This window comes from Pithys albifrons, chromosome 4, assembly GCF_047495875.1.
Source record: "Pithys albifrons albifrons isolate INPA30051 chromosome 4, PitAlb_v1, whole genome shotgun sequence".
In the NCBI taxonomy this organism is placed as follows: Eukaryota; Metazoa; Chordata; class Aves; order Passeriformes; family Thamnophilidae; genus Pithys; species Pithys albifrons.
The window spans coordinates 50,406,111-50,434,021 of NC_092461.1; the positions used below are offsets into that span (position 1 = coordinate 50,406,111).

The 27,911-nt window shown below is 36.6% G+C and overlaps 1 protein-coding gene across 8 annotated transcripts in view; it reads right to left on the bottom strand.

Moving 5' to 3' along the window:
- VPS13B (vacuolar protein sorting 13 homolog B) overlaps nucleotides 1–27,911 on the bottom strand; it is a 427,169-nt gene that overhangs the window by 355,373 nt on the left and 43,885 nt on the right. For all 8 annotated transcript variants that reach the window (XM_071554088.1, XM_071554086.1, XM_071554089.1 and 5 more), the window contains exons 5-16: nucleotides 27,229–27,396; nucleotides 25,923–26,104; nucleotides 25,122–25,296; nucleotides 20,023–20,291; nucleotides 17,109–17,204; nucleotides 16,651–16,773; nucleotides 14,487–14,624; nucleotides 13,010–13,097; nucleotides 7,987–8,178; nucleotides 7,226–7,395; nucleotides 4,101–4,295; nucleotides 2,417–2,541 (exon numbers count right to left, since the gene is read on the bottom strand). In XM_071554088.1, coding sequence (XP_071410189.1) covers nucleotides 2,417–2,541; nucleotides 4,101–4,295; nucleotides 7,226–7,395; nucleotides 7,987–8,178; nucleotides 13,010–13,097; nucleotides 14,487–14,624; nucleotides 16,651–16,773; nucleotides 17,109–17,204; nucleotides 20,023–20,291; nucleotides 25,122–25,296; nucleotides 25,923–26,104; nucleotides 27,229–27,396 — 1,921 coding nt within the window. The remainder of the gene's footprint in view (nucleotides 1–2,416; nucleotides 2,542–4,100; nucleotides 4,296–7,225; nucleotides 7,396–7,986; nucleotides 8,179–13,009; nucleotides 13,098–14,486; nucleotides 14,625–16,650; nucleotides 16,774–17,108; nucleotides 17,205–20,022; nucleotides 20,292–25,121; nucleotides 25,297–25,922; nucleotides 26,105–27,228; nucleotides 27,397–27,911) is intronic.

A 27,911-nucleotide genomic window follows, 5' to 3' on the forward strand; every position in this document is an offset into this window, starting at 1 on the left:
CTGATTTATGTCAGAAATAAAGTTGAGATTTTCACTGCTAACTCAAAACATACTACCTAAGGGATTCCATAACAGTTCATAAAATGTCTTTGTTTTTAAAAGGTATGGTCTGTGGTATATATTTTCTACAAAGAAATAGAAGAACACATGTAGCATCAGATGTGTGTACTTTAAGAAACTCTGGAATGTGAAATCCACAAATCCAAATAAAGCAGGTGGTATAATTTGGGAGGGAGGACTGAGTTTAAGTTTAATGACATTACCAGGTTATCCTACCAGACTAATTCTCACTCACTGCATGACTTCAATGAAGCTCTCTGTCCTCATGCTGATTTCGATTTAGTTGAAGTGCTATTTGATGTGTTTCATCTGGAGTTTTATTCACTTCAAACTACACTTCATTTAACCAGGCTGCTGTTGTACTCATTTGTTTTTCTACTTTATTACTCACAAATTGGTGCTGCTTAGTTTAGATAAATTGTTGGAATAAGTTCATTTTATATAACTATCTTATATTGTTAATAAATAAATAAGCTTTAGAAAAAGATATCCCAGGGAAAAAGTGAAAAAAAAATACAATAGAGCACAGTAAGTGTTGATCTTAGAAGATCTAGTAATAAATGCCTTGCTGTTTTAAGGCCGTTCTCTTGCCTGCATTCCCCAAAACTACTGCTCTTTTATGTTATTAATCTACAGTACTCTATTTTCCAGCTAGGCACACACCACAATATGACACATTTTTAAAAGAGAGAGAGATAGGAACACAGCGAGACAGAAACCAAGAGAGAATCCAGGAATGCACCAAGAGACAACACGAGCAGGAGGCCACAAACAGGGGACGGAGAACGATGGCAGGTGAGCAGCAGCAGGAGTGGGAGAGCCGAGGAACCGGCACGGGCGCAGGGAGGGGTGGAGCGCAACAGGCACAGGCACACACAGCACAGCACTCAGCAGCAACCAGCAGCCTTGAACACCGTCAGCTTGGCAAATCACAAGTTTCTTCAGCTATGTTTCATCTCAAAAATATTTTTTTTCACATAACTAACCTTGGGATATATAATATAGTAAATAAATGTAAGTTGACCACTGAACACTAATCCATTCTTATAGTTTGCAAACAAGGATCACTAACCTGAGCTCAGTGATAAATGTCAGTTTATGTCAGGAAAGGCTGTCAATCCTAACACTGTCCTGAAGTACTCTGATTATTGACGATTATGGGTTATTCTGGTAACATTTATTATTTTTAGCAAAATGTTGCAATAGAACAGCAATTAATTTTATCTGGTTAATACTTTTGTAAACTATTGATAAAAAATATGACAAAGTCAGTTAGGCTGCTACCACCTGGTGGTGTGCTGATAATGCTAAAACCCTCTTACATTTAACATGTCAAAGTCTGTAAGAAAAGAATTAGTATATTCTCTATGTGGCACAAAGAACAATCATAGACATAGTCCTTTTTTCTTAATCCATAAATGAGCTTTCACAATGAAATGTATCTTACAAATTAGCTATACAAGACAATGACTGAAGTCAAAGTATTTAATATATTAATATGTTTCCTGCTATCTTGTCATTTTATGTAAAATTCTTTGCATGGATTTAGCCATAAAATAGTATTACAAACAGCTACTGCTCAAAATAAGGGATAAAAAAACATAACATCCTGTCCAAAGCATTGCCAAAATGCATTTTCCTGAAAAGTTTTTATAAATGCAACTTATTAATATAAACTACTAGACATTGACATTTATGAACATGAGATCTGAACTGTAGAAGTAAATTTAAATACTGAATTTCCATGGCAGTTAAGTTTAAAAAATTTTTATATAGCTTAATTCATAGTAAAGCACAGATGTTTTTCAGAAGAAAAGTGTCCGTATTTAAGATATGAACTACTGTAAACAGCTAAAATAGCTGATCACAATATTAAAACACTTCCAACTGTAAAGAGAAAAAAATAAAATTGTAGTAGAGACTTTGTGGGGTAGGGAGGTTTTGGGGGGTTCACCCCCCAACTTGTAGCTTTTTATTTGGTTGAGTTTAAAAGAGCAAGAGTTGACCTGTTTAGTCAAACACATGAAGCTTTGCTATCAGTTTGTCACTTCTGCTTTGGCATCAACTCAAGGAGGAGTGAAAACTGGCTCTAGAAATCTGCAATGTCCAGAGGAAAGCCATTTACTACAGGGCTTATGCAGGATGTTCTCTCAGCTAAACAAGGGCCTAAAATGTTTATTAACAGCAATCCTTACAAAGAAACTTACTACTGATAACAGATTTAAGAATAGAATATGACAGAGACAGAGAAGTTCAGGGATATATATGAAGCTTGGCATTTTTAAATCACTCATTATAAATGCAGAAGTAATTGTGTACATTACTTCAACAATTAATGCTCAGGTTTAATGCTCACCAGTATTTGGGAAACTTGATCAGCTTGCCATAAACAGCAGTACTGAATGAAGGGATAACTGGAACAGGGATGCAGTATAATCCCTTACTGTCCAAAGAAGTCAGTGCTGCTTGAAAACCAAATATCTGGAACAAATTCAGTTAGTCAAACAGTATGCTATCACATGATTAGATCACTTTCAAGTTATTTTACAACATAAATACATACATATATATATATATATATATATATATATATATATATATATATATACACACTCAATAAACATTAAATAAATTGTGTGTTATTTCTACCTAATTCCTTTTCCCCAAACACAAATACAGATACAAAAATCTACCTAAAATAATGCCCTAAGAGGAATACATATAAAAATATTTTCTTTACTCAAAAAGTGTTAACTACGCTCTGCTGAATTTTTAAAAAATGCTGAATTGCAATCTATCAACTAAAATACTTCATTCTATATCCTTTAAACTTTCAGATTGAACACTGCCTTTCATATAAAATAAAATCACTTTGGGTAATTGCAACAGTAGTATGAAAAAGTGGTATTTAAGGACATTGAAAGCTTTCCTTCAAAGCTTTTTTCTTAGAAAGAGCCTATCTATAGAAAGATTCATCATAACAATTCTTTGACTCTTCCCTGTACGATATGGAAAACAAGTTTCTGTAGACTTGCCTTTTAACATGCTGTATATCATTCACATCAGAACAGAACACTTTGGCCAGTATTAAAGCCAGCAAATAAACCCTTTAAAACTCAAATCTGACATTCAAATTGTGCTGCTAAAACGTTTTTTAATAGAAAAATCCCCTCAAACTGAAAAATATACAGATGACTTGCAATATTGCAATCACTTTAAATGTGACAGAAGGCAAACATGTCACCCAGAAAACCTAAAGCTTGCCATACAATTCTGAAACACAGTTTCTTTCATGCAGATAATAAAAATTTAACTAATTAAATTCTTAAGATATCAGCATGGAAGTGAATAGATAACTGAAAAACTGAGCAAAACTAACAGTATTAGTATTAAATATTTACATTTTAGTAGCACCCAAAAGGCTGGAAGGCCTGTTTTAAAAATCCTCTTGTGAGCAGAGGGCAATTGAATACTCTTAGAACAATTTCCCACAGCTTAAGCTTCCCCAAACCTCACAGTAAGAACTCCTCTCATATAATTTATCTTTAACTGAGAACATTCAGAAGTCTTTCCTCTTGCAATGAAAAACAATTAAATTGTAAACAGTGTGTGATTGCATACCTTCCCTATCATGGTTCTGCTATATCAATACTACTACAAGTGATGGGTTTCCCTCATAACATCCCATCAGGTTTGTAAGTGTACTTTGCAGCAATCAATCCACATAGTCTCTGACCAATATCTGGCAGGAGGAAAAAGGTTTTGTTCTGAATTATTTTAACTCAATCTTGCCATAAAGACCCTGGGGCTTCAGTCTGTGCAGTTCCCTCACAAGAAGCTCTTTGTTCATATTACAAAGCACTTGGCTCAACTCAGAAGCAGCAATCCCAAACATTATATGAAACGTGTTTACTCCATGTCCTTTTTGATAAGCTGAAAACTTTCTCCCAGGAACCTGCTAACACTTAAGAATAACTATACATGTGTGATCTTTTGCTCAGCACACTGCAGTAAGAAACGGTGCCCAAGCCTTCCTTTACCTTCAGATAGCAGTGTGAGTAACAGTAATGCAGCAGGTTGTCAGAGGGCTGGCCCAGGCTGCTGACGACATGCACCAGTTGCTCAGCATACATTGGCACCGAGTGCTCCAGGTTAACCTTTTCCACCAAAATTCGGATGGAAGGCAAAGGCCGCAGGGGATGGAAACTTGCAGCATTTAACACCCCACTTAAGTTCTAGGGGAGGGAAGAAAAAAACCGTATCATTATTACATTAGAGATGCATTATTTATCATATCTAACTATTCTTATCTACACACACCAGCAAATCTACTTGTAATAAACTACAGACAGACACCATGACATGATACTCAATATACTATGAACCCTCTAGTCTATTCAAAATAATTTCCTTGAAGTTTAGAATTTATCAATTTTTTTCTCTAGAATTGTCTTGGGTACAGATGTCCAGATGCTGGTGGTGGCCTCAGGGGCAGCCTCTGTGAGGTGAGGTGGGGTCTGCCCCAGGTCAGGCTCAGCCAGTGCTACAACAGCCCCACCGCAGGGCACAGCTGAGCCCCTCGGCCACACAGGGGGCACCTCTGCAGAAATGTATTTAAGAAAGGGAAAGAATGTCACACAAAGACTTGGAAAAGAAGTGAGAAACAGCATTATGAACAGCAAGGTCAGAGAAGGAGAGGGAGGCAGTGGTGTTCCAGGCACCAGAGCAGAGATTCCACTGCAGCCCATGAAGGACAACACCAGAGCCGACATCCACACTGCAGTCCATGGAGAACCCCGCACTGGAGCAGGTGGATGTATCCTGACAGATATCACAGCCTTGTGGAGAGCCCACACTGGAGCAGATTTTCCCTCAAGGACTGCAGCCTGCGGAAAGGATTGCCTCTGGGGCAGGGGAGCAGTGTGAGGATGAGGGAGCGGCAGGGACTGGCCACAGTCTCCCACTTGCCACTCTCCTCTGCTATGGGTGGGAAGGAAAAGAGTCAGGGAATCAAGGAGTGATGTTGAGTCTTGAGTAAAAGGGAGGATGGGGGACAAGTGTTATTTGGATTCTTATCATTAAATTAATTGCCTCAAGTCATATCTGTTTTTTAAGTGATAAGTGATCTCCCCCTCTATCTTGACTGGTCCTTTACTCACCCCCTGAGCTCTGGAGGAGGGGGAGTGAGGGTAGCTGGGTGCACATATGGCATCTGGCCAAGGTCAACCCACTACAAGAATATGCAAAGTCAAAATATTTTGTTATATAAAATACTTGTTTACATTTGCAGCACTCCAAAGCACTACCACTACACTAATCTCACACTTATCTAACCTTACGCTGTCATCAGTTGCGTATTGTCAGTTCAGATAGCTCAGCGAAAGAGGATGCCATTCCAAAAAAAATAAACCCTGCAATTTTAGACATACAACTGTATTTTATATAGTATCTTAAAATGAAGTACTCTATCCAGTACAGATATGAACATAAAGAATAAGTGTGTTGGAAACAAGGTGGTTCTGGAGTTGGAGGATATGAGCTCTGTCTCAAGAGAGACAGAGACAACTGAAGTAATTCAGTCTGGAGAAAGTCAGAGGGATATCCTGCTGCTGTCCACTGCTACCTGCTGGGAGGGTACAGAGATGAGGGAGTCAGACTCTTGTCAAAGGTCTGAGAGAGTGAGTGATGATCGACACAGGATGGAACTCAGGCAATTCAAATCAGGCCTGTGGGAAAGCTTTTAATAGCACCTCCATTTTTGGTGCTAATTCAGCATTTGACTGAGTAACTCCTCCAGCAACCTGCTCTTGCTTTATCCAGGATGTTGGACTCCTGGAAAACACATCAAAAGATCTCTTCCAATCCAAACTACTCTATAAATCTAAAAATCTATTCAGCTGCATCAAAATAATACAGTAAGTTGACAAGTTTTCAATTTTAAAATCAAAATTATTATTATTTTAAATATGTGCAGCTTCACTCAGGAAATGTTAATTGACACTCCAAGTGCTGACTACACTAAACAAAAAGTTCACTTGACTTAAACTCTTTGCCTCAAACCTACAACAAGCATAGGATTGTTCTCCCATTATAAAAATACCATCTTCCCATGCCTGTAAGGTGAAAAGCACCACTACAGCGCACTGTGCTAAAAAGTTCTAAAAAGGAAAAACCTCTCTGGGCAACCTGTTCCAGTGCTTCATCCCCCTCTGAGTAAAGAACTCCTTCTTAACAACCAATCTCAATCAGCTATCTTTTAGTTTAAAACCATTGTCCCTTGCCCTGTCACTATCTACCTGTATAAAACGTTCCTCTCCCTTCTTTTTATAAGCCCCCTTTAGGTACTGAAAGACCACAATGAGGTCTCCTTGAAGAATTCTCTTCTTCAGTCTGAGCAACCACAGCTTTCTCAGCCTGTAAGATGAAGTGTCAAAAGTTCCAGAAATTTAATTAAATCAAGAATCAATTGGTTTTGCTCCTCTTCCCATTCCTTCCCTTACCCATAGAATACCTTCAAGCCTCAGCCACAAGAGATAAACCTACTGCAAATGTGCACTACAAAACACAGATCCATCCCTACGGTACCTCAGCTTCGTGCACTGACAAAGGAGTGCTGTAGGAATAAAACCAGTACAGGATTCTTTAGGTGGTGTTACACTACACATACCCAGAAGATAAATTAAGGCTGTTCAGAAATTTCTGTCTCTCTTAGCTAGTTGTTCAGCAGTTAAATGCTCAGTAACAGCCCAGGTCCTGCTGGCATCCTGTTTGGAATTAGCACACACAGCTGGTGTTAACATGTATGTAGTCTCTATTGAGCCTATGGGTTAAAAGGTTTCAGACTCTACCAAGTTTGGGAAGACCTGCACAACAGGTATTCTTCTAATCAAAAGGTCAGAGCTACTACTTTTTCATCTGCTTGATCCTTTAAAATCTTTTTTCTTTAAAACTATTTTTTCCTATCAGTACATAACACCTTCAGTTTGTAAGTCTAACTAGCCACATGCCACTTGTCTTGGGTATCTGGAGTTAAGGCTCATGAGCACCAAACTAATTCAGAACCCAGCAATGCATACAGCACATGGAATAACAGACCAATAAGAAAATTTATATGGAATAGCACATGCCAATATAAAGAACTGAATGATTATCTGAGCAAACATACCTTCTCACCCATGATTATGGGCAGCAAGTGGTCTAGTAAATTGAATTCTGCCACAGGGATTATAACTGTACACTTGAGAACAGTGAACGTTGTAAGTCGAGTGGGAATGTATTCCTCCAGTGACGCTATTTCTTCCAAGCTTGGCATAGTTCTATTTCCATCTACAACATCTACAATAAATCAAGATTACATATGTTTCACTACAATATATAAAATGTGTCCTAGAGTTGCTGTTTCAGAAATGGCTAGGGACTAGTGAAAAATGCAAAGCTTCCCCTCTTCTCATAGTTAATAATATTATTCCATGCTGGTTCCACCTAAGGCTAAATGCAACACTAACTGGATTTTCCTTAGAAATCTGTATTGCTCTTCCTCAGAAACTCATCTTAACAAGTCACCACAACTTATTTCCAGGCATTTTCATCCTGTATAACTATTATTTCAAAATAATAATTACCAACACGGACACTTTCTTGTCTAAGACTACAAATTTAAGCTAGATTAGTAAATTAAATAAGCCCTCCTTATTCAACCGGAGTCATGATTAAAACAAATGGCTTCCAAAGTGTTATCTCAGAAGCATATCCAACACTGATGGGGATATTGCAACTAATTTTATCTTTATTTTACATTTTCATCTTCAGACTCATAAAACACCCTGACAGGTCTGGAGTTTTACTGTTTGGAAGCCGCACCTTCAAGAGCACTAGATTTGGTCTGGTTTAACTCTGTACATTGGTGTATATGCAATGGGAGCAAACCTGGCTTAGCTCTGCTGTATGGCTCATACTCATGTTCCAGAGCACACACTATCATTTTCATTATCCGGTGTACGGCACTGCTGTCCAACCGCAGAGTGAGGGGGCCCACAATGAGGCTTTTCGTAGACATCTCTTGAATATTTCCAAAATCTTCACTCTTCACCGAAGAAAGGTCTTGCTGATTCCCAGAAACTACAAGAAGTTTTAAAAATAACAAGTCACACCAAACAATTGAACATAACAAAAATTTTTATCATCCACTTAAATCCTATGATCACAGACTTATAAATATATGGAAAGGTCTAACAACACAAATACACCATGACTGGTTTAACATGTTTGTTTAACATTATTTCTGTTTAATGCAGAGAAAAAAGAAAAATTTTTGCCTTGTCTCCAAGCAGAGTACAACTTAGGAACCCTTCCACGAACACTGTATTTCTCAAGTCTGGGACTTTGGAGGTGTCCAAACTTCTATGGCACCTGGGGTAAAGTTGCCAATGACAGTGGTGCTGCTCAAAACTTGTCACAAAGATATCCATCCCCAGCAATCAAGGAAAAGGTGTGGTGGGAAGAAACTACAAATCTTGGCCCTTGAAAGTTCAGCTGTCTGTACACAGGCTAGAAGAGTCATGGGATCACACTCACTTGTACTATAATGAACCAGACTGACAACTAAGATTTAATCCTTCCTTCCATTCACGTTTACCTCTACTCACTGTTCCATGGGTAGCAAGAACAAAAACTCCTTGAATCATTATGTCTTAGATCATTTTTAGAAGAACCACCACAGAGATAAAAACAGTGGCTTAGTAAGGTCAGGCAATAACGTAGACCAAAACCACACATCCACTGTATACAAGCTCATCAGCTACCAAAAACAGCATGGCTATTTCTCTAAACATACTTCACTGAAATTCTTAGTTAAATTATGCAAATTTCAGAAGCTCAAGCTTTCCTGTTACAGATGACTTCAAAAATAATTCCCTCATCCCTCTAACGTATTTAGTTTGCAGAACTTCACTCTGATGTATTTCCTAATAAATCATCACTTTGACAGTGTCTTCATTGCTTTGACACAAGCACTAAACATTAAATGGCTTGCTGACCATTACATAAATGAACAGTCAGTCTGACAAAAGCAGCATCAAGATTAAATGGATTCTGAGAGTACAGAAGGGAAATGGAGCTGGTGAAAGGTCTGGAGCACAAGTCTTAGATGAAGTCACTGAAGAATCTGGGATTGTTTAGCCTGGAGAGGAGGCTCAGGGGGGACTTTACTGCTCACTAAACTACCTGAAGGAAGGTTGCAGCGAGGGTGTGGGGACAGTCTCTTCTCCCTAGTAAGTTACAGCATGAGAGGAAATAGCCTCAAGCTGCACCAGGGAAGGTTTTGATTGGTTGCTGGGAAAAATTTCTTCACTGAAATTGGCCACAGGGATTGGAACAAGGTGTCCATGAAAGCATTGCAATCACCATCCCTGGAGGTGTTGAAAGAAATGTACTCATGTGGCACTTGGGGGCATGGTTTAGTGGGGAACACGGCAGTGATGGGTTAAGGGTTGGACTCAATGAGAGAGTACTTTTCCAACTTTAACAATTCTGTGGTTTCTGGTTGCCTGACAGGAACCCAACCTTTTACCTTTCAAAGCAGCATTCCCTTTCACCTCTCTCCTTTACTGTACTCATACCTGTATTCATTCAAAGAAGTCTTTCTGTCTGCAGAAGTGAGCTTGGGGGAAAAGGAAGCAAGGATAGGCTTTTTCCCCCTTGTGTTTAAGTCATACACTAGAAAACATTCTTGCTTCTAAGCACTGGTGAGGAGAAAGGTCCTTCAATAAACCAAGACTATGCTGAATTTGACACAGAGCTGGCCTAATGCTCTGCAGGCCCTTACAGGCTCATACACTCAGCAGAAGAATTAAGTTTATCCTTAAAAGCCCAAAAGAAGTTGCGGCAAGAGCATTTATAGCCTTTGTTTCCCTTGGCGTGTTGTTTTCCTGAGAACAACAATAAGAAAAAGATAAAAGGACAGAAAGATACTGCCTTATAAAACCTATTTAAATCTTCATCTGGAACTGAGTTACAACCTTTTTAATAAATCCTAAAAAAAACTTTTTTTAAGAAAAGCCAGCATACAGCCTTCTGCATTTATCTTACAGGCAGTTAACACACACACTTTTACCCTTCCAATTCGACAGAGTATTCAGCTCAGATGAACACCACCAAAAAGCGTAAAAAGCCGTAACATCACATAAAAATAAAACAGCCAAAAATAATAAGGCCAGAAGTGGTAACAGCCTACATTTTCAAACACTTATACTTGCTTGTATATATTGTTTGTACATGAATAATATATTGAAGTGATAGAATTTATACAAACCACTTTCTGGAACAGTTCCATTTAATTCTAAGTGCAAAGAGAATGTGATATAAAACCTCTTGGTTCTACCAAACTAGGTGATCACAGGTGTCTTGAAATGTTTTTGATCACTGAACATTCAAGCTCTCTGTAAAACATGTCTAATTCTAACTGACAAAAAATACCAAAGTGAGTGCTGCATAATAAACTTGCCACCACAACAGACAGGTACACATTACAAACAAAACTTCAAAACTTCAAAAGTACATCCCACTAGGTCTGTAGTCATGCAAATCAGTGATCAGGGAACTGAGAGGCTACATAAGGTTCCAGGGAAATTGTTTTTGCATTTTAATAGGAAGCCAAAAACCAGAAAAATAAAAGAAGGGGAGGACAGGCAGCATTTCAAAATAAGACTACTGTGCATGACTCTCTCATTTTCATTCAAAATATTGAAATTGATTAATGCACTTCTGTAAGTGACAGATGAAACTCCTGAGGTTAACATTATATAGGAGGCAGTTGTGGTTTAATCAGTAATCCTACGCTTCAGGAGAGGTTAAAGGTGGAAAGAATGTGTCAAACCAAAATTGCCCTTACAGATAAAAATCTTACAATCACAGTGACTGCCTCCTGTAACTTCAGCTGGGTTAGGGTATTTTACGGAATGTGCTTTTCACTGATTGGAACTAAAAACATAGTTAGTACCAAAATAAGAAATAGTAAAATGTAAACTGTCATATAAACAACACACATTAAAAATGCAGCAGATTTATATTTTTTCAAACTCTTGAGGTATTGATATCTTCATTTTAAAGACATAATTTACACCAGTTTGTTTATGTGTTATTTAATAACTATGCACTTATCTCACAGTATGGAAAAATTAGCTAGAAAATAACTAGCAGAAAACATCACATTTGCTTTTCTGAGGAACAAAACTATTCAAATAAAACTATTTTAAGTTCTTGATTTAGAGAAACAATAACCATTTAAACAACTTAAAAATTAATCATTCCATTTTTTTATGTAGCCAGGTAGCTGAAATTAAAAGAGTAATGCCAAAATAAAAGCACACAGCTTGATAGAAAGCCAAGCTATATTTTGTGAAGTGGTTTCCTGGATAGCAAAAGTAGAAGCCAAAGCTCTGAGAAAGCAAACTGGAAGAAAAGGGAAGGAAAAATGTAGTCAGAACGTAACAGTAGCCTGGCACTGAGGAAAAGAATTTTACTCCTGAGTTCAGTAATTTCTGAAAATGGCAAGTTATAAGTCAGAAAAAGATATGATCATAGCATTCCTTGTGCATTCAGAGAAACAAGACAAAATACTCCAGAAAGTTTTTTTCTTCAGAATCAAATAGTCTGTGCATGTTCAAATTTCTATACCAAGATTGAAAAAGGAGATAAGGCTTATCCCAGGTTTTCAACTTCTCCACATTACAGTTCAACATGCAATTAAACATTTATTTCTTTATTAAAACCAGAAGTAGACTGCAGTAGAATCTTGACTTAATTGTACATTTTCTCAGCTTCACATCACACTCTGGTACAGAGGAAAGCCTCAGAGCTAGGAAAGAACTGTTAAATTTTCTAGTGTATTCCTCTACTACCAAAGGCAATAGCATCAGTTATTTTTTATGTAAATTTTGCATGACCCATCCTCTAAGGAAACTGGAAGTTTCCTTCCTACTCCTTTTATCTCTAATGTCAAACAAATCCAGAAAACAAAACCAAATTTTAGGAGTTATGACTTCTCTTACACACAGACAAAAATACAACAATAGAAAAAAAAAGACAAACCAGATGAGCTGGACTAGATAGCAAGGAGAGATAAATGTCTGGCCACACAGTAGTAAGAAGTTCCCAACACAGGTCCAGAGAAACAGTATTCACAATAATAAATGCACAGGTGGGGAAGAAAGCACTGTTAATTTGACAGTGAAACTGCAGAGCAGCAGCTGTAGGTAACAGTCCTCCAAGAAAGGGCAGGAAATCACATTGCAATTAATGGCAAGAACACTTGTGTGAAAATATATACATGTTACTTGCTGATAGAGTAATGCATTTGCCCCAGCTTTTGGAACTCACAAAAGTCACTATCATTATTGCATTGAACTGGCCAATATCTATGTGCACATGGTTTAGGCTAATAGTTGCTCACAAAAGTGTTCAGATAAGTGTATTTAAAGATTAATTCTCCACACTATCTTCCATCCCTGCGTTTTATTTCATGAGGCAAAAATCACAGTCCTTTTCATCTTCTGCACCAAGCACACAATCAGCCTCATTCTTCAACCGGGGTTTCCCTAAAGATGTGGGGTTTTTCACATGCAAAGTCAATAACGACAACTTAAAAAAAAATCATACTTTATAAATTTCAGCACAACACTGAAAGAATTACTTTCCATTTAGCAACTGGCTATAAAAAATATAATTGTGATTACTTATGCGGGGGGAGGGGGAGAAAACCACACCAACAATAAACAGCTACCCAAAATAGCTAACCTCAAAGACATCAATGAAAAACCAAAGATGAAAGCTTTTTAATGATGATCTTGATGGTAAATCTAAGATAAGTTAGAAGACAGTTACTCAAGGACCATCTAGGCATGAAAAGTCTTTGTTTCTATTATTTATCAGGGTAAACAAAGAATAAAAGTACCTTTGCCACTGGTGCTTTCCATTGTGTACAAGTAATCCATGTAGAAAGCCCCAAACCTCTGCATTCCAGCTACCTCTGTGTACGTCTCCTACCAACAAAGCAAAGCAAACAAAGAAAATGTTGTATAAGGAAAGAATCCTGAGCTTGCCAACTGATAGACTGGTATTAGAGAGATATATTCATGTTTGGATTTGTGCATCAACACACGGAAAGGCTTATCAAAACAAAGGACAGAGGTTATCCTCAAGAATTCACCTTTCTGATAGGTAATGTAACTTCTATTTGAGACCACACAAATGCACATTCATATTCCAGTGGACATGCTGACCAGTTCATCAATAACATCGAGTCAATTAGTACCTTTAATGGAGTAAATATTCTTCACTTGACCCCTTGAATGCAACAGATCTACCTAATTAAATACACTGAAAACTTAAGCTCATTCAGTCTGGCTTTGTTATTCAATGAACATTGTGGGTTTATCTTTAAACAGCAGGGAACTTATTAAGACTTTGTGCCATCACTGGGATTTATACATAACATAATCAATTACACCGCAAATTTGCCTCCCCTCTTGGCCAGAAAGGGAAAATCATAAAAGCACAAGACAGACTGAGGATTGAGAAAAGCTTAAAACTAAAACATGCTATGGGAAAAGTGTGAATACAAGTACTTTCGATTTTACTATTTTAATTTTATGGGCTTCTACAAGATTATACTTCATGAGCAGTACTAAAAAGGTGAAAATGGTATAATTTAAATTAAAAAGAAATGAGACACATTGAAAATTGTAAATAGACTACCTGTACAACAAACAAAGCACAGAACTCCACATACAAACACAACAAACACACCTGGAAAGGCCCACCTTGGTCATCGCAACCAGTCTTTAATAACCACAGATAATCAGAGAATAGAGTTGTACTGCACAATTTACAGCAATGGACCCTACTGGTCACTGAGAATTTGTGTCTACCAAAGGCAGAATTAGCAAAATTTTCCCAAAGTAGACAAATAGAGAACACAAACAATAAAATTAACAATGCCAAAATCTGGTTTCCAAGACAGCACTTGTTAGTTTGAACACCACAAACTATTTACTACTTGGGTTTAAAGTATGTGCTGGTAAAGCTTTTGCTAGCAACCTCTCAGATCCCTTTTGCTCTGAAAGCGTTCTACGGTTAGTGCTTTTGGAAATTACGGCATTAATTCAGTTTTTTGAGCAGGGGGGTTGAGGTTTCTTTTGCACACAATTTTTCAGTTTGCTTTTTTTTGGAGGGGCTTAGGTTTTGTGGGTGTCCTTTTTTTTAAAACAAACAGATTTACTTATTTTTTTACCAGCTGCAAATTAAGATTCAGTTAAATGTAAAAAGTAATGAAAAAAATCAGTCACCTAATAGTACACAGATCTAAATTACTAGAAATCTATTAGACAGTATTAGAAATCTTTTTTCTAAGAAAAATATAATTTTCTGACCTTATGATGAGCTGCATCCAATATAAACTCTGCACGAATACTATTATTTTCTGGACTTCTGTAATCAAATAGTGAATTGGTAAGATAAGTCATCCCTTTCACGCTCAAATTTTCTCCACAATTAAAGAAGTAGGCCTCCTTCATGATGTAGTGCAAAATAACATGGCAGGGGAGAAAAAAGAAAACATCAAGTTAACAGAACAGTTTCAATTTTGTCATAACACACAAGTAACACACACAGTAGCATCGCTCAAGAGCATATTTCAAATTAATGAAAACAGTGTGAGCTAATGAATATTAAACAACTTATGATACAGAACATACTAGTGGCATTTTAATAGAAAAAGCTCAGGTAATTTTTGCTCCAAATCCTGCTCCATCCTCTTAATTATGCCCAATCTTGTCACTACACATTCCATGTCTGGCTGACCGACGCCTTTCAGATTCTGTATCCATCCTCTCTATGACAAACACTTACTTCAATGTATGATCTCATTATTACCTTTTCACTCTTTATTCATCTAGATTTTAACAGGCCTTCTCCATATCTCAAACCTCTATCCTTCTGAAATCAATAAAACTTTCCAATAAAGACTTCTTCTACCAAAAAAGTTATTTAGGAGATGTACTTTTTCCCAAACATCTAACTGGCAATCACATGCAAAGCTGCAACCCTTACGAAAGGAAAAGCCTAAACTGTAGCAGTACAGAAAGACAAGTAAGTACCAACATCACCACCGTTTTCACAAAAGCAGGTATTTGCTTGAATTGATGCACTAGAGGGTGGCAGAAAAATTAATACAAATAAAACCCCAAAGCTCCTTTATCAACTACCCTAAAGGAAATTCTCTTGCTCATCCACCCACTGCAATGCAGGAATCAATTTTCCATGCTTTTCTAGCTGACAATCTCATGGTTGCTGCACACAAGGCTGCTGTCCACCCACACATCCCTGAACACATCTCCCTTGTACCTAACAAGTCCGGCAGAGCATTTCTACTGTTGGCTCATCCTTGTCTCCCCAGTCTCCTTCTGGAAAAGCCTGTGGCTGTCCACTGCAGAACACAGGTTACGTGGTGTGTCCCACTGCATCTCCAATATCCCGACAGTAGCAGAATCTGAAGCTGTATCAGGATATCTACTTTTTGTTTCAGTGCTGCACATACAAACACCCAAGAGAATGCTGCCAAGCTATGCTCTCTCACAGGGCAAGGATAAGAATCTGTCCTGTTGGACCTACCATAGCACAGTACACAATTCTCCAGATTAGGAGATATTTGGCATAAATATAATCACTTCATATTTTCTTTCCTATTCTTAATTTTTCTCCTTAAAATACTTTCGAAGACTTCACAGAACAGTAACATCAAGTTAATAGGTCTGTTCTTGACTGCATCATGTAACAGTTGCTGTTCTCCAATACCTTAGGACAGTATTCTATCTACAGTTCAACCAAAAATCATCCTTATTGAATTTAAAATGTCATGCACCACTTCATTAAATACTTCAGAAGTAGTCCATATGGATACCTGATTTTGCCTTAAGCAATTCAAGATTTCATGGAATCACAGACTATTCTGAGTTGGAAGGGACCCACAAGGATCATCAAGTCCAACTCTTAAGTCAGTGGCCCACACAGGGGATTGAACCCATGACCTTGGCATTATTACAACCAAGTTTTAACCAGCTGAGCTAATCTCAGGTACATTTGCTTCTATTTAAAATACAGAAATTAATACTGTTTAACTCCTTGATTTTTGACTCAACCTTACTGAAAAACAAGGTAAAATACTCTTGATATTTGCACCACACTTCTATTATCTTCAGTGTTCCCATTTGTTCCCTTCCAACCTTCTGCTGATTTAAGTACTTCCAAAGATTTTCAGCTGTGTTTTTATGTGCTATACAAAATCAAAGTATGCAGACACAGACAATAATGGGTTATTGTCAAAGAAAAAAGTCTCATGTTTTGCTTGTTCTCACCCTGAAATATTTGTCTTTTCAACTCTAAGGAATAAAATTGAGTCCTATATACCAGAAACATTCAAAAAACTTAAATCACAATTGGTAACAGCAGTCTTTTCAATTTTTGCAATCAAGTATTTTAATAAAGCATAACAGAATTACTTATTCAGCAAGTCAACTCATATTTCAATATACTCACTTCATCACTTCTATTCATATTCTCCTCGAGATCTTTAATTCCCATAATTCCTTTAAGGCACATAGCTTGGCAACCAACAAAACCAATTTGGCAATCAAAGAAAAGTTCACCTTTCATGAGGACCTAGTGAAAAAAAATTGTATTTCTAAGACTTCTACTCCACAAGAATTAGAAAAGACAGGCAACAGTGAACAAAAATATGTTTAGGTTTATACATTTAGAGCTTTAATAAACAGCAATAACACAGGGCATTTCAAAGGAAGACATTACTTTAGTCTTTCATCACCACAGCATTAGAAATTTAGAGAATTTATATGCATGTGATTATTACAACCAATACATCCACTATAACAGAATATGAAAAATCAGCAATGAAATAATTAAAAAAATGCTTTATGGGTAACTATTTGCCCCATTACTTACAATGAAGCAAAAAAGCCCTGACAAAGGAAAATTACCTCAACTGTTGTCCCTTCTTGCTCCCAGCATAAAACTTCTTTGGATTTTACTTTCTGAGGGCTGTAATAACTACTTTCAGGTTGCATTTCAGTGAGCTATGAAACAATAGGATAAACACCTTATAAAAGTCAATATTAGTATTAGGCAGCAGTAATGTCATTAATATAGAGAACTGATGAAGACAAATTAACTATGGGCCAAAATTTATTAACAGGCAGGAAACATGTGCAATTAAACAGCTGTAACACATTATCCATACTGGAACTTCTCATATTCAACTTCTGGTTGAAACATGTCATAACAGAATGTCTAAAATCCACTACAGTATTTTTAGTTTCCTTATCTAAAGAGAAACTATGTGAAAAGATGAAAGAGATATACAGCTGCATTATTAATATAATATCGAATTAGCTCATAAAGTGCTGTAAAAATACATGAATGCATCATGTATCCTTCCAAGAAAACAATTAAACAGCATGATAATAATCCAGAAACTTTTTGATTACAACCATACTCCTATTTGTTCCTTGTCATGGCTATTGAGAGGAACATGCTTTTATGTTTCTTGAATTATTTCAATATAAAAATTCAAAGATAGTAAAACACACTCAGGTTAAAAAACCCCACAGAACCTGCAGCTATGAAAAACAAAGAGAGGCACAAAACAATGAGGATGTTGTATTTTGCATGAAAAAACACATATGTTAGTTTATGTGGAACAGCTTAAATAGTGCAAATTCTAATTTTTATATAAAAATATCCACAGGCTCTCATTATTTTCAAGAGTGAATGCACATGGATTTGTTTTAAATTAAAATTTTGCAAACCAAATGTCCAAGAAAATAGGATGAAAAAATCACGGATCACCCTTCACCTGTGTGCAATTATTGTAAAGGAAAAGCAATTAATTGATTAAAAGAACTCAGACATTACAAGAATAATTTTCACCATAACTAGAAAACGCTACATTTAATTTGGCATGATTTTTAGCTGGAATGATATCAACTGTTCAGAATGCTAATGCAGAAATCTGACCCTATTTTTTAACCAAAATATGAACCACAAATTAATTCCATACATTCTTTCCATGCAAGCAGAACAATGAATTCTGTTTTTCTCCTAAATGTCACCATATTAATATTACACATCATTCCACATTCGAGATTTATAGAATGTAAGATGTTACACTGTAAGTAGTTTTTAATCACTTCCTAGTACAAAATGCATGAACTTGTCAGTGAAGCATTAGACAAGTACAATCCAGCAAAGTATGTTCAAAAAAGAAGTTCATATAATTTTTAATGATTTTTCACACATAAGGAAAGAACACAAAATTACCAGTGTATGACAAAGTGCACAACAAGATGCTGAGCCACATTAACAAGAAATTTGACCCTTGGTAGTTTGTTTGGGGTTGAAGTGGGGGATATAATTAATAGAGAAAGAAGAGATTTTCCATTACTTATTCTTAGCCTTTCTTAATGAAGGTTGAAGCAGATAGACACAAAAGAACACAACAATGTTTGTTGATAGCCTCAAATTTTGCAACCAAATTTGCCAGAAGGCTGAAGGCTTAAAACACAGAATATCCACAGCTTCCAAAGTCACTTGTCTCATCCTCTGTGACAGCTGCTGAGCAGCTCAGTGCCCTGCTATGCACCCAAACAAAAACAGGTAAGAGAAATGAGGCATAAAGCCCCTCACAACACTCCTGCACACAGATCACAAGCCAAACAGGCAATAAAGGTTCAGGGAGCTGCTGATGGCATTAGGTGCATAATTATGCATATAATTGTTGTACTAGAGTTACAAAAGTATTGCAGTTCATCTGAAGGCTCAAAGTCATAAAAATCAGCCCTAGTTAATCCAAAGCAAAGTTCTGGCATTGATTTAATATATGTTTAATTGTAAAGCCAAGAGCCACTTTGTGTAGTTATGCACATAGAGTTGCTTGCATATAGTTTGGCACATGTTACAAGTATTGGGCTAATTCAGAACCTTAATTTTAGATTTATGTCAGGACATCTCAGTATCTTATTCAGACTTGCCATATTCCTTTCTGCAAGCTTACAAAAGAATAGAGAGAAGGCCAGCAACGATTCTGAGATTTCTTTACAAAAATGACTTACATCTTTCTCTGCATACATAGTTTGTAGCTCAGAGTATATATACTATTTATCCTTTTTCTAATTCACTTTCAACACATGGAAAATAATTCATAGAATCGTAGAATCAAATGGGTTGGAAAAGACCTCCGAGATCATCAAGTCCAACCCTTAGTCCAACTCCAGTCCATTTACCAGATCATGCCACTCAGTGCCACGTCCAATCTCAGTTTAAAAACCACCAGGGATGAGGAATCCACCCCCTCTCTGGGCAGCCCATTCCAATGCCTGATTACTCTCTACAAAGAATTTTTTTCTGATCTCCAACTTAAATTTCCCCTGGCAGAGCTTGAGCCCGTGCCCCCTTGTCCTATTACAACAGTAGGCAGTTAAAATCATACTTTCACTTACAATAGTCTAAAATCAGAATAATCTAAGAACTTACTCCAATTGACAATCTCTATGGAGCTAGAAGTTTTTTATAAAGAATTAGATGGATAGAATACTGCAACAAACATTCATAGAAAGCCTTTAAGACTTTTCTCCCATCAAAAAACATTAATCTAAGTTGTTTCCCCTTATGATCATAGACTTGGCACTCAAATTCTAGCTCAAATGGCAAAACCCCCTCACCCTGCAATTATCAGTACAGTATGATGGAAGAGGAACATTCAGCATTCACTTTTCCCACTGTCCATTAATGTAACATTTCCCGTCTTGAATCAAACAGCATAGAAATGCTCAGATAATCTTTAAGCACTTCCTCAACAAGCCAAAAGAACCCTTGGTGAAACAGAGAAATGCTTACCTTAAAAGTTACTGTTGCCTTTGTACAGTAAAACCCAACTGAAATGATAGGATCCTTCAGGGACTGAGATTTCTGCTGATGGAGCATTGATCCATCATCAGTTCCACCAGAATCATTTTCTTCATCATCATAACTCACAATGGCAGGGACAAAAGACCAAGCCCAAGACACCCATCCTTGTCGCTGGTCATCGTCTTGATGCAAATAAGGATCCTGACTAATATACTGTGTAGGATATTGCATTGCTGAGCTTGTTTCATCTTCTGTGCCTTTTGAAACACAAACCAAGTTAAATTTCAGATCAACCATGCTTGAAATTTTATTAAATTCAAATTTATAGTATGTGAAATTTATCTAGGACAGTATTGGAGATAGTATTCAATGATACTTGGTTTATAATGATAGAAAATAAGTGGAAATTTTAGATTCCTAAATATAAGTGTCCAAACACTTGCTTGTTTCCTTAACACTTTCCTCCAAATAATATTAAGGGTATTTGCAATAGTTTTAGTATCAGACATTTGTAGTGAATGCAGAATTTTTCATCTATAACACAAGCTTTCAAGATTTCCTTCCATTAAAGACCTTCCAGAGTTGTAAATTAAACTTTACATTACAATCTCGTAGTTTCAAATTTTAAAATGAAACAAAAAAGGACTTCCATTACACCAGCAATAATAAGAAAAATGTAAACACAGCACAAATCCAAAACTTAAGGTTGAAAACCTCCTTTCTTTAAGTCAGCTTTTCAAGTATTCAAAGATACAGGTTTAACTATGCTCAAAAAAAAGGTGATGTGCCATCTGTGAGTCAAAAGCCCAAATACTGGTTCTTCTGTGAAAATACGAGATAGCACAGGAAGCAAAACCAGGACTTCCCCAAAGATTCAATTCTCAGACTCATGAACCAGACAGGCAACACTGCATGCACAAAGACCACAGTCAGCTTCTAAGTTGTTCCACCACTACTCTTAGGGGACTCCCAAGGGCACTAACTACTTCAGAATTACTATAGGCAGTACAGGATGCAGTACTGTTCCTGTGAGAGGACATTACCTTTAGTGTATCCTTTAACTGAGAACAGAAATATGAATATTCCATTTCAATTTACTTATTTTTAAACTCAGAGATCCCATTCTTCCAAGTTTTAGACAATTCACTCTTTACTCTACTTAGTCTGTAGTCTTTTACTCTATTTCTACTTGCATAATGGAAGAACAAACACTGGTGACAAATGTCTGCACATGCTTAGAGGCAACGACACCTCCTCCCGCAAGAGCAGGGCAGGCTTCCTTCCTGCTCTCCTCACAAAACAGAGATCAGATTTCAACCCAAATGTCAATCTTGAAACACAGGAAATACAGAAAAGCTGCACATAAAACCTCAGAAAGAACTGTCAGATGTAGAAGGAAAAATAATTGATATGGAGGATGACTCAATAGTTTAGAGTAAACTGCTGTTGGCAAGCACAGAAGAAATGGTGGAAGGTCTGACAAAAAGAAAAAGAGGTGGAGGTGTAGGACCCAGGTCATGTGACAGACTACATAGCCACAAAATTCAGCCATACCTCTTGCTGCAGTACACACAGAGACAACAGTAAAAGATGTCAAATGATAGTTTGGATTATAATATTTGTTATTATTTTGGAAGCCATTAAAATAAGACAACAGCATTTTAGTCTGGGTTGTCTATGTATACATTGTGAGACAGAAAATAGGAGGAAGATACACCTATCATCTGTCACTAAATTAAAACCACAATAAGCATTATGTCATCACCAAACTCCAGAACAAATACACATCAGCCTCATAAGCAACACACAATATCATTTTGACACTTCAAAGCAGAAACATCATGTAAATTCCTTTCTAATGAATAATGCATGAAGGAGAGTACGTACTTGGGAAACAAAGTTTATTTGGTTTGAACCAGCTACACTAACCACTTACCTACAAACATATAGGATAATGAAATATAATGATAAAAACCCTATATTGTATGGATATGAGTTTGTTAAAGGACAAAATGTTACCACGCATCAGGTTTCTACAGCCACTCTTGTTCATCATCCATAGCAAGATGGCACCAGAAGAACCTTGCTCCATAATGCAGGACAGTAAATCCCGTTAACAAATACTTTTTATATACATTACAGCACTGCAGTGTGACTGCATCTCACTGTTTCCATGTTCAGATCAAGCCTGATCTTCAGAAATTTACTATCCTCCATTTAAAGGCTTTTAGATATTTATCTCTAATAAGAGTTTGGAAATTGGTATCTCTTGAGATAAATATGGAACTAAGTCACTGGAAAATGACTCTCTAGTAATTTATTTATCTGCATGCATTAGTTTCCAGCCAGGTAAGGCTGGTCCAGCCTAGCCTGTGGCTACATGAACGCAAGTGCTGGCAGTGGGGGAAGAGGGAAGGAATGCATCACCATGCCTGATGGCAACAGCATGAATTTTCATCTCACTGAATCAACCATGACATTGCATAAATGAAACTTACTAAGCACTTCAAGGACACAGCTGTAGATGTTTGTTCTTTCATCACTAAATAAGGTACATATTAAAGTTCATTTCTTCATTCACAATTTACCCACTGCAACCTAAAGAAGCTACTGCAAACTTACAACTAAGAAGAAACTGAAAACAAGCATAAAGTGTATGACCATTTAGCCTGTATGTGGAACAATATTTTGCAGTGAAGATAGAAACACACTACAACTGTTTTTGCATCTCTGGCTTGGCCATCCAACAATTGTGGCCATCTATCTTGTGTTCTGAAGGAGACAGTTCTGTCAAATAGACATCATGTAATTAAATACAATGACAAAGCTAAAGCACAGCATAGTTGAACAAAAACTTCATAGGAAATTACAGATCTCCTCTTTGGTAGCTTCTCATTGCAAGCTTAATCTAATTGCTCACCCTTCTGAAAAATCTTGTGTACATCAGTGTGAAGCTACAATATATTATTTCCTTTTTAGATGGCTGTTTTATGAGAACTAGGAAGTCATATTCATAGTTGTTCAAACGAAGAATGCAAACGAGATTGACAGACTGCAATTGCAATTCTACCTTCCAGAAGACATGCATTAGAAATAAGGATGACAAAAGACGGACTGCCAAAGATTTTATTCATATTTGGACGTAAGAGTCTCAAATTTCATTCCAGATGCAGACGAAATTGAGTACTTGTAGGCAGACGTCTTCTGTTTTAACCTCAATCTTTGCTTCAAGTATATTTGTTTCACCACTTGTTTCACACCCTAACCAAAAGAAGACAAACAAAACCCACATACCTCTCCTAACTTCCATCCTCTTCCCCAGTCAAGCTTCATTCCAGTTTTCTCATTACCCAGCTAATTTTGTCTGCAATACTTAGATTTTTTTCATCTGAAACTCAGCCTACCCATCCCAGCTGTTCTCATATTGACTTGTACAATTTCTCTACTGTTTCTGTCTTTCCTGTATTTAAATAGCCCTGCTTGCCCTAGTGGCTCCTCCAGGAATCTAGCTAGAGTTCAAGCAACTCTAAATATATTTACTTCTGTAAAGCACAAAAACTTGGCCAAATTTGGGTAAACATAGATGCTAACAAAAGAAAGATGTTCATGGTACAAAGACAACCCCGTCTAAAAGCAAGGGCTATGCAATGCTACATAGAAAAGTTCTTCACCCTTTTTCCTGCCAATAGTACAAAACATTGCTTAGATGCAAAAAGTTCTTAAAACACACACTAATGATTTTTCTAAAACCTGTAGGCTTTTTGAGTCTTAGAAGAAAATGAATATTTGCAGAATATTAATACTTCTAATCATCTGTCTTGTGTAATGTACTCCCCATTCCTACAAGGCAAAGAATTTCTAGTGCTATTTTCTATAGCTTTAGAGAAAATAAAAGAACTATGAACAGCCTTTTTGGTTCCGAAGTTCCACACAGCAGTAACATGACAGTCAATTTTACATCTGTCACTGAGGGTTGTATTTTTTTGAAAAAAAATGCCACTGCTGTCATTTTTGTAATCATGCATCTATTTCTCTGAAACCAGAGAGGACAGCAACACAGGATCAAAAAATATTTCTAAACTTTTAATGTAAATTAAAATGGTATAGTCCTTAAACAGAACAAAATAACTAGTAGTTTACACAAAGTTTCAAACTGCTGTAATATTATAAGCTTAAGCCCAGGTTAAGAAAGCTGCACCACCTTCAAATGAAATTCCAAGAATTTTCTAGAAATAATTATGCTCTTGGGCCGTGTGCAAATTTCTTTTCCTATGCCCCTAGATCCAAATCCTACCTTGGAAAGACAGCCAAAACTTACGTCCTTAGGAGATTAAAACTAAAATACAAATGTCTAAATAAATTCCCTGTTTTGACAAGTAAAATAACCTCTGCCCTGTAACAGTATTTCACAGCTCAAATTGCACCGCTATTACAACCCTTGCAGTATTTGGGAAGCAGCAGATGGGAAGCAATCACACAAGGTAAAGAGAATGCACCTCTCACCAGTGCAATGCTCCTGAAAAGATCCTGTAGCAGCAAGTTACCATGAAGAACCATGCACAAGAGGGAATACATGTTAGATGAAAATAAAAAGCAGGCAACACCAGACAATGTAAAAGGACAGAACTATTGAAAACACAGTGCAAAGCAATGCTCCAATGTTTAGAAGTACCACTGACACATCTATTCTCAATAACAACTTTCAAAGAAAGAGAGAAAAGCCAGAGTGTGTTTTTTCATTAGTTAGTTCAAATGGGGTTGCTGCCAGTTTGAACTTGCTTATGGAGAGGTGCCCTGTTGCATGATATAGTGACAGATAAATCCAAAGTACCCCACTGCACCACAACTCCTAAAATGGCCTTTTTAGATCATTTTTAACATCAGTTTAGACAGCACCATTGGAACTCTATGGACTGTAACATGAAAGAATCTTAGAATACTGAACTGAGGCACAATGAACTGCCTCTAACAAACTGCAGACTGTTGAGATACTTGACAAGGACTAGACTTGGGCATTTATATTTGCAAAAAAACAAAGAAATCCATGATTTTAACACTGCTTCTTGGGAAGTTAAAGCTGCATTTACCTGTGATATTTCCCAACATATCTTTAGTGTGGCAAATCAAATCTTCACTTTCTCCATCCTTGAAGTTGCCAATTTCTCCATAATACAGAGCAATCCCAAGCTGCATTATACGTATAAACATAGGGAGCTGCTGATCGGAGATTGAAAGTTTCAAACTTTCAACTAACGTGTGAATCTGTAAGAAAGAGACAAAACCAATAACAACAAAGCTCTGTCATCAGTAAAGTCAGCTTCTAAAACACACAACTCTGTATCTATTTGGAATGGGCAGTCTAATTTCCAAAAACAAGGGCTGTAATAACACCAGGCAAGGGCTGCAAACAGCAACTATCTGTGTTCAACATCACACTTCTGCTCAGTAGGAGGTCAGTTTGAGCTGCTAATCCATTTCACCTGGTTCACTGCATAGCATTAATACACCCAAGTTTCTTGTTATTCATGAGAGTTGGTGACACATTTGAAACAATAACAAGGCAAAAATCCTTCCCATCTTATTGCAGATACCTTAAAGAATACAACTGGTATGTTTTCTTTAAAAGACTACCTGTAGGCTTTCTTTCTCCCCTTAGAATTACAGTGTTTTTAAACTCCAAGAAAAAAAAAGGAAATACTAGAGAGCATAACTTCTTCACTTACATGCTGTAACTAATTGTATCATATGAACAAAACACAATTAAAAAATTCCTTTAGCAAAACACAACAGCATAAGCTTTTTGTATTACACAACATTTCAAAGTGTATTTTGAAAAATCTCAACACTTCATAAGTGAATAATAAAAAAAAATTATTTTGGATACCTACTTTAATGATAGATGGCATTTTGGAGTTGAGGTTATCATAAGTAAAATGCAGACGAGTCCTGAAGGAACATTTGTACAGCAGAGGTTCCTGGTAAAATTCAATTTTACCACTAGCATTTCTCTTATCAAGACATACTGTGCAGTCAGAAAAGTTGATCATCTTTCTCAGTACGAGATCTGTGGCTTTTACAAGAAGAGTAGAGATTAAAAAAATATATTGCATAAAAAAACTAAGTTGTGCATACAGGTTCTTAACTAGAAGAAAGCAATGCGAAATAGTTGTTTGGTCATCACTTAAATCAGCAGCAAAGTACTTGGTGATGTAACTAAAGAGAATAATTTCATGTGTCACAGACTTTCTGATGAAAGCATAACAAGTGAGGACAAATTAGTTACACAATTATAATTTTTACCCCTTCACTGTACCTTAGATCTTTTTATAAAAGTACTGTTTCATGTGGAAGCATAAGAGCAATAAATATGATTCTTGTTATTCTCCTAGAAATAATTCTGTGTATTTTCCTTCAAAGTTTTCTTTTGAACCTTGCAAACAAGAGCTATTACAGTGACTTTAATGTGGAACAGATTTTGTGATTTTGTCATATTAGTTTGCAATTATTTTAGCTGGAACAAAAACAATATGTCCAGGAAAACATGTGTCGAATCTCCCACTGTAGCTGAAATCTGTGTGATTTTAACACTCTTACTGTATCCCAATTCCACCTGTCTCAAATGTCAATAAAGCAGCTAGAAATATAGGTCAGTGCTGGCAATTCAAGGACTGAAACACTGAAATACTGAAGACCAAAATAGAAATCACAAGTTGTTTTCTTTTTCCCCTGAAAATGTGAAGCAGAATGAACCATGTCTTGCAATTGGTGTGCATCTTACTGACTCTCTGGCCAGACTGTTTAGAATTCTAAGATCGTCACACACAAGGGGCAAGGAAATGCCTTGATATGCTGCTGTTCATTCCCAGGAATAAAAGTGATTGCCTGCGCACTCACTGCCACCAGCAAGCACAAAATGAAATGCCATCACAGGATGGCAAATACGAGCAGAGGATTACAACATATCTTATGTAATTATGTGTGATCATACAAGTCCACATTAATAAAACCCACCTACATTAGCATAATTGGCTCTTCAGAATCAAGGTAAGGACAAGGGGAAAACCAAGTAGAAATGAAAACAGACAGAAATTATGTTACATCTGCTATAAAGAGCTTTTATGAGACTTGCAAAACTCTATATGAGTTTAAGAGTGCCTCCACAGTGATATGTAAAACCAAAACCTATCTACTCACCAGAGATATCCATAAATGCTCGATCCCAAAACTCATCCACCGTATAGCATTCTGCAGAAGTGATGTTGACTGAAAGAACAATATCATCCTCCACATACTTGAGTATGAGATTGTTGATCACAATGTTGACATTGTTTACAACACGCCTAATCAAACTCTGAACATAACCTATAAAATAAAGAAAATTCTTGGGAGGGATAAGGAAGATATGATACCAAACTCATTTGTTTAGTAATAAATTCCATTATTTCCCTATACACATTATTTATAACTTGAACTCTTTTTTAAAAGTCAAAATTTAAACAAATTAAGTATCATTGTCCTTTATCCAAAAAAATCACATGACTTAAAACTCTTTAACATTCTGTGCAGCTGTTAAGTCAAACAACAGAAATGCAAGCTAGTATAAAAAAATTGTAAATATTATTAATACAATACAACATAAGAGATTAGTTAGCTTTCAAACTGATTAAGAAAATAGAACACTATGGATTATTGTAGACCAAGAAGTGTAATTACAATTACTCCTTAACTGGAAAAAATATTTAAAAATAGGTTTGGAAAAGTGAACATTAGCTGCTAGGCTGCTTTTCATATTGTGACTATGTGCTCCCTCACAGCTTTTTAAGAGTTTAATAAGCATTAATATGCCTTCTCCTTTTTCCCATTCCGAAAGCTAATAT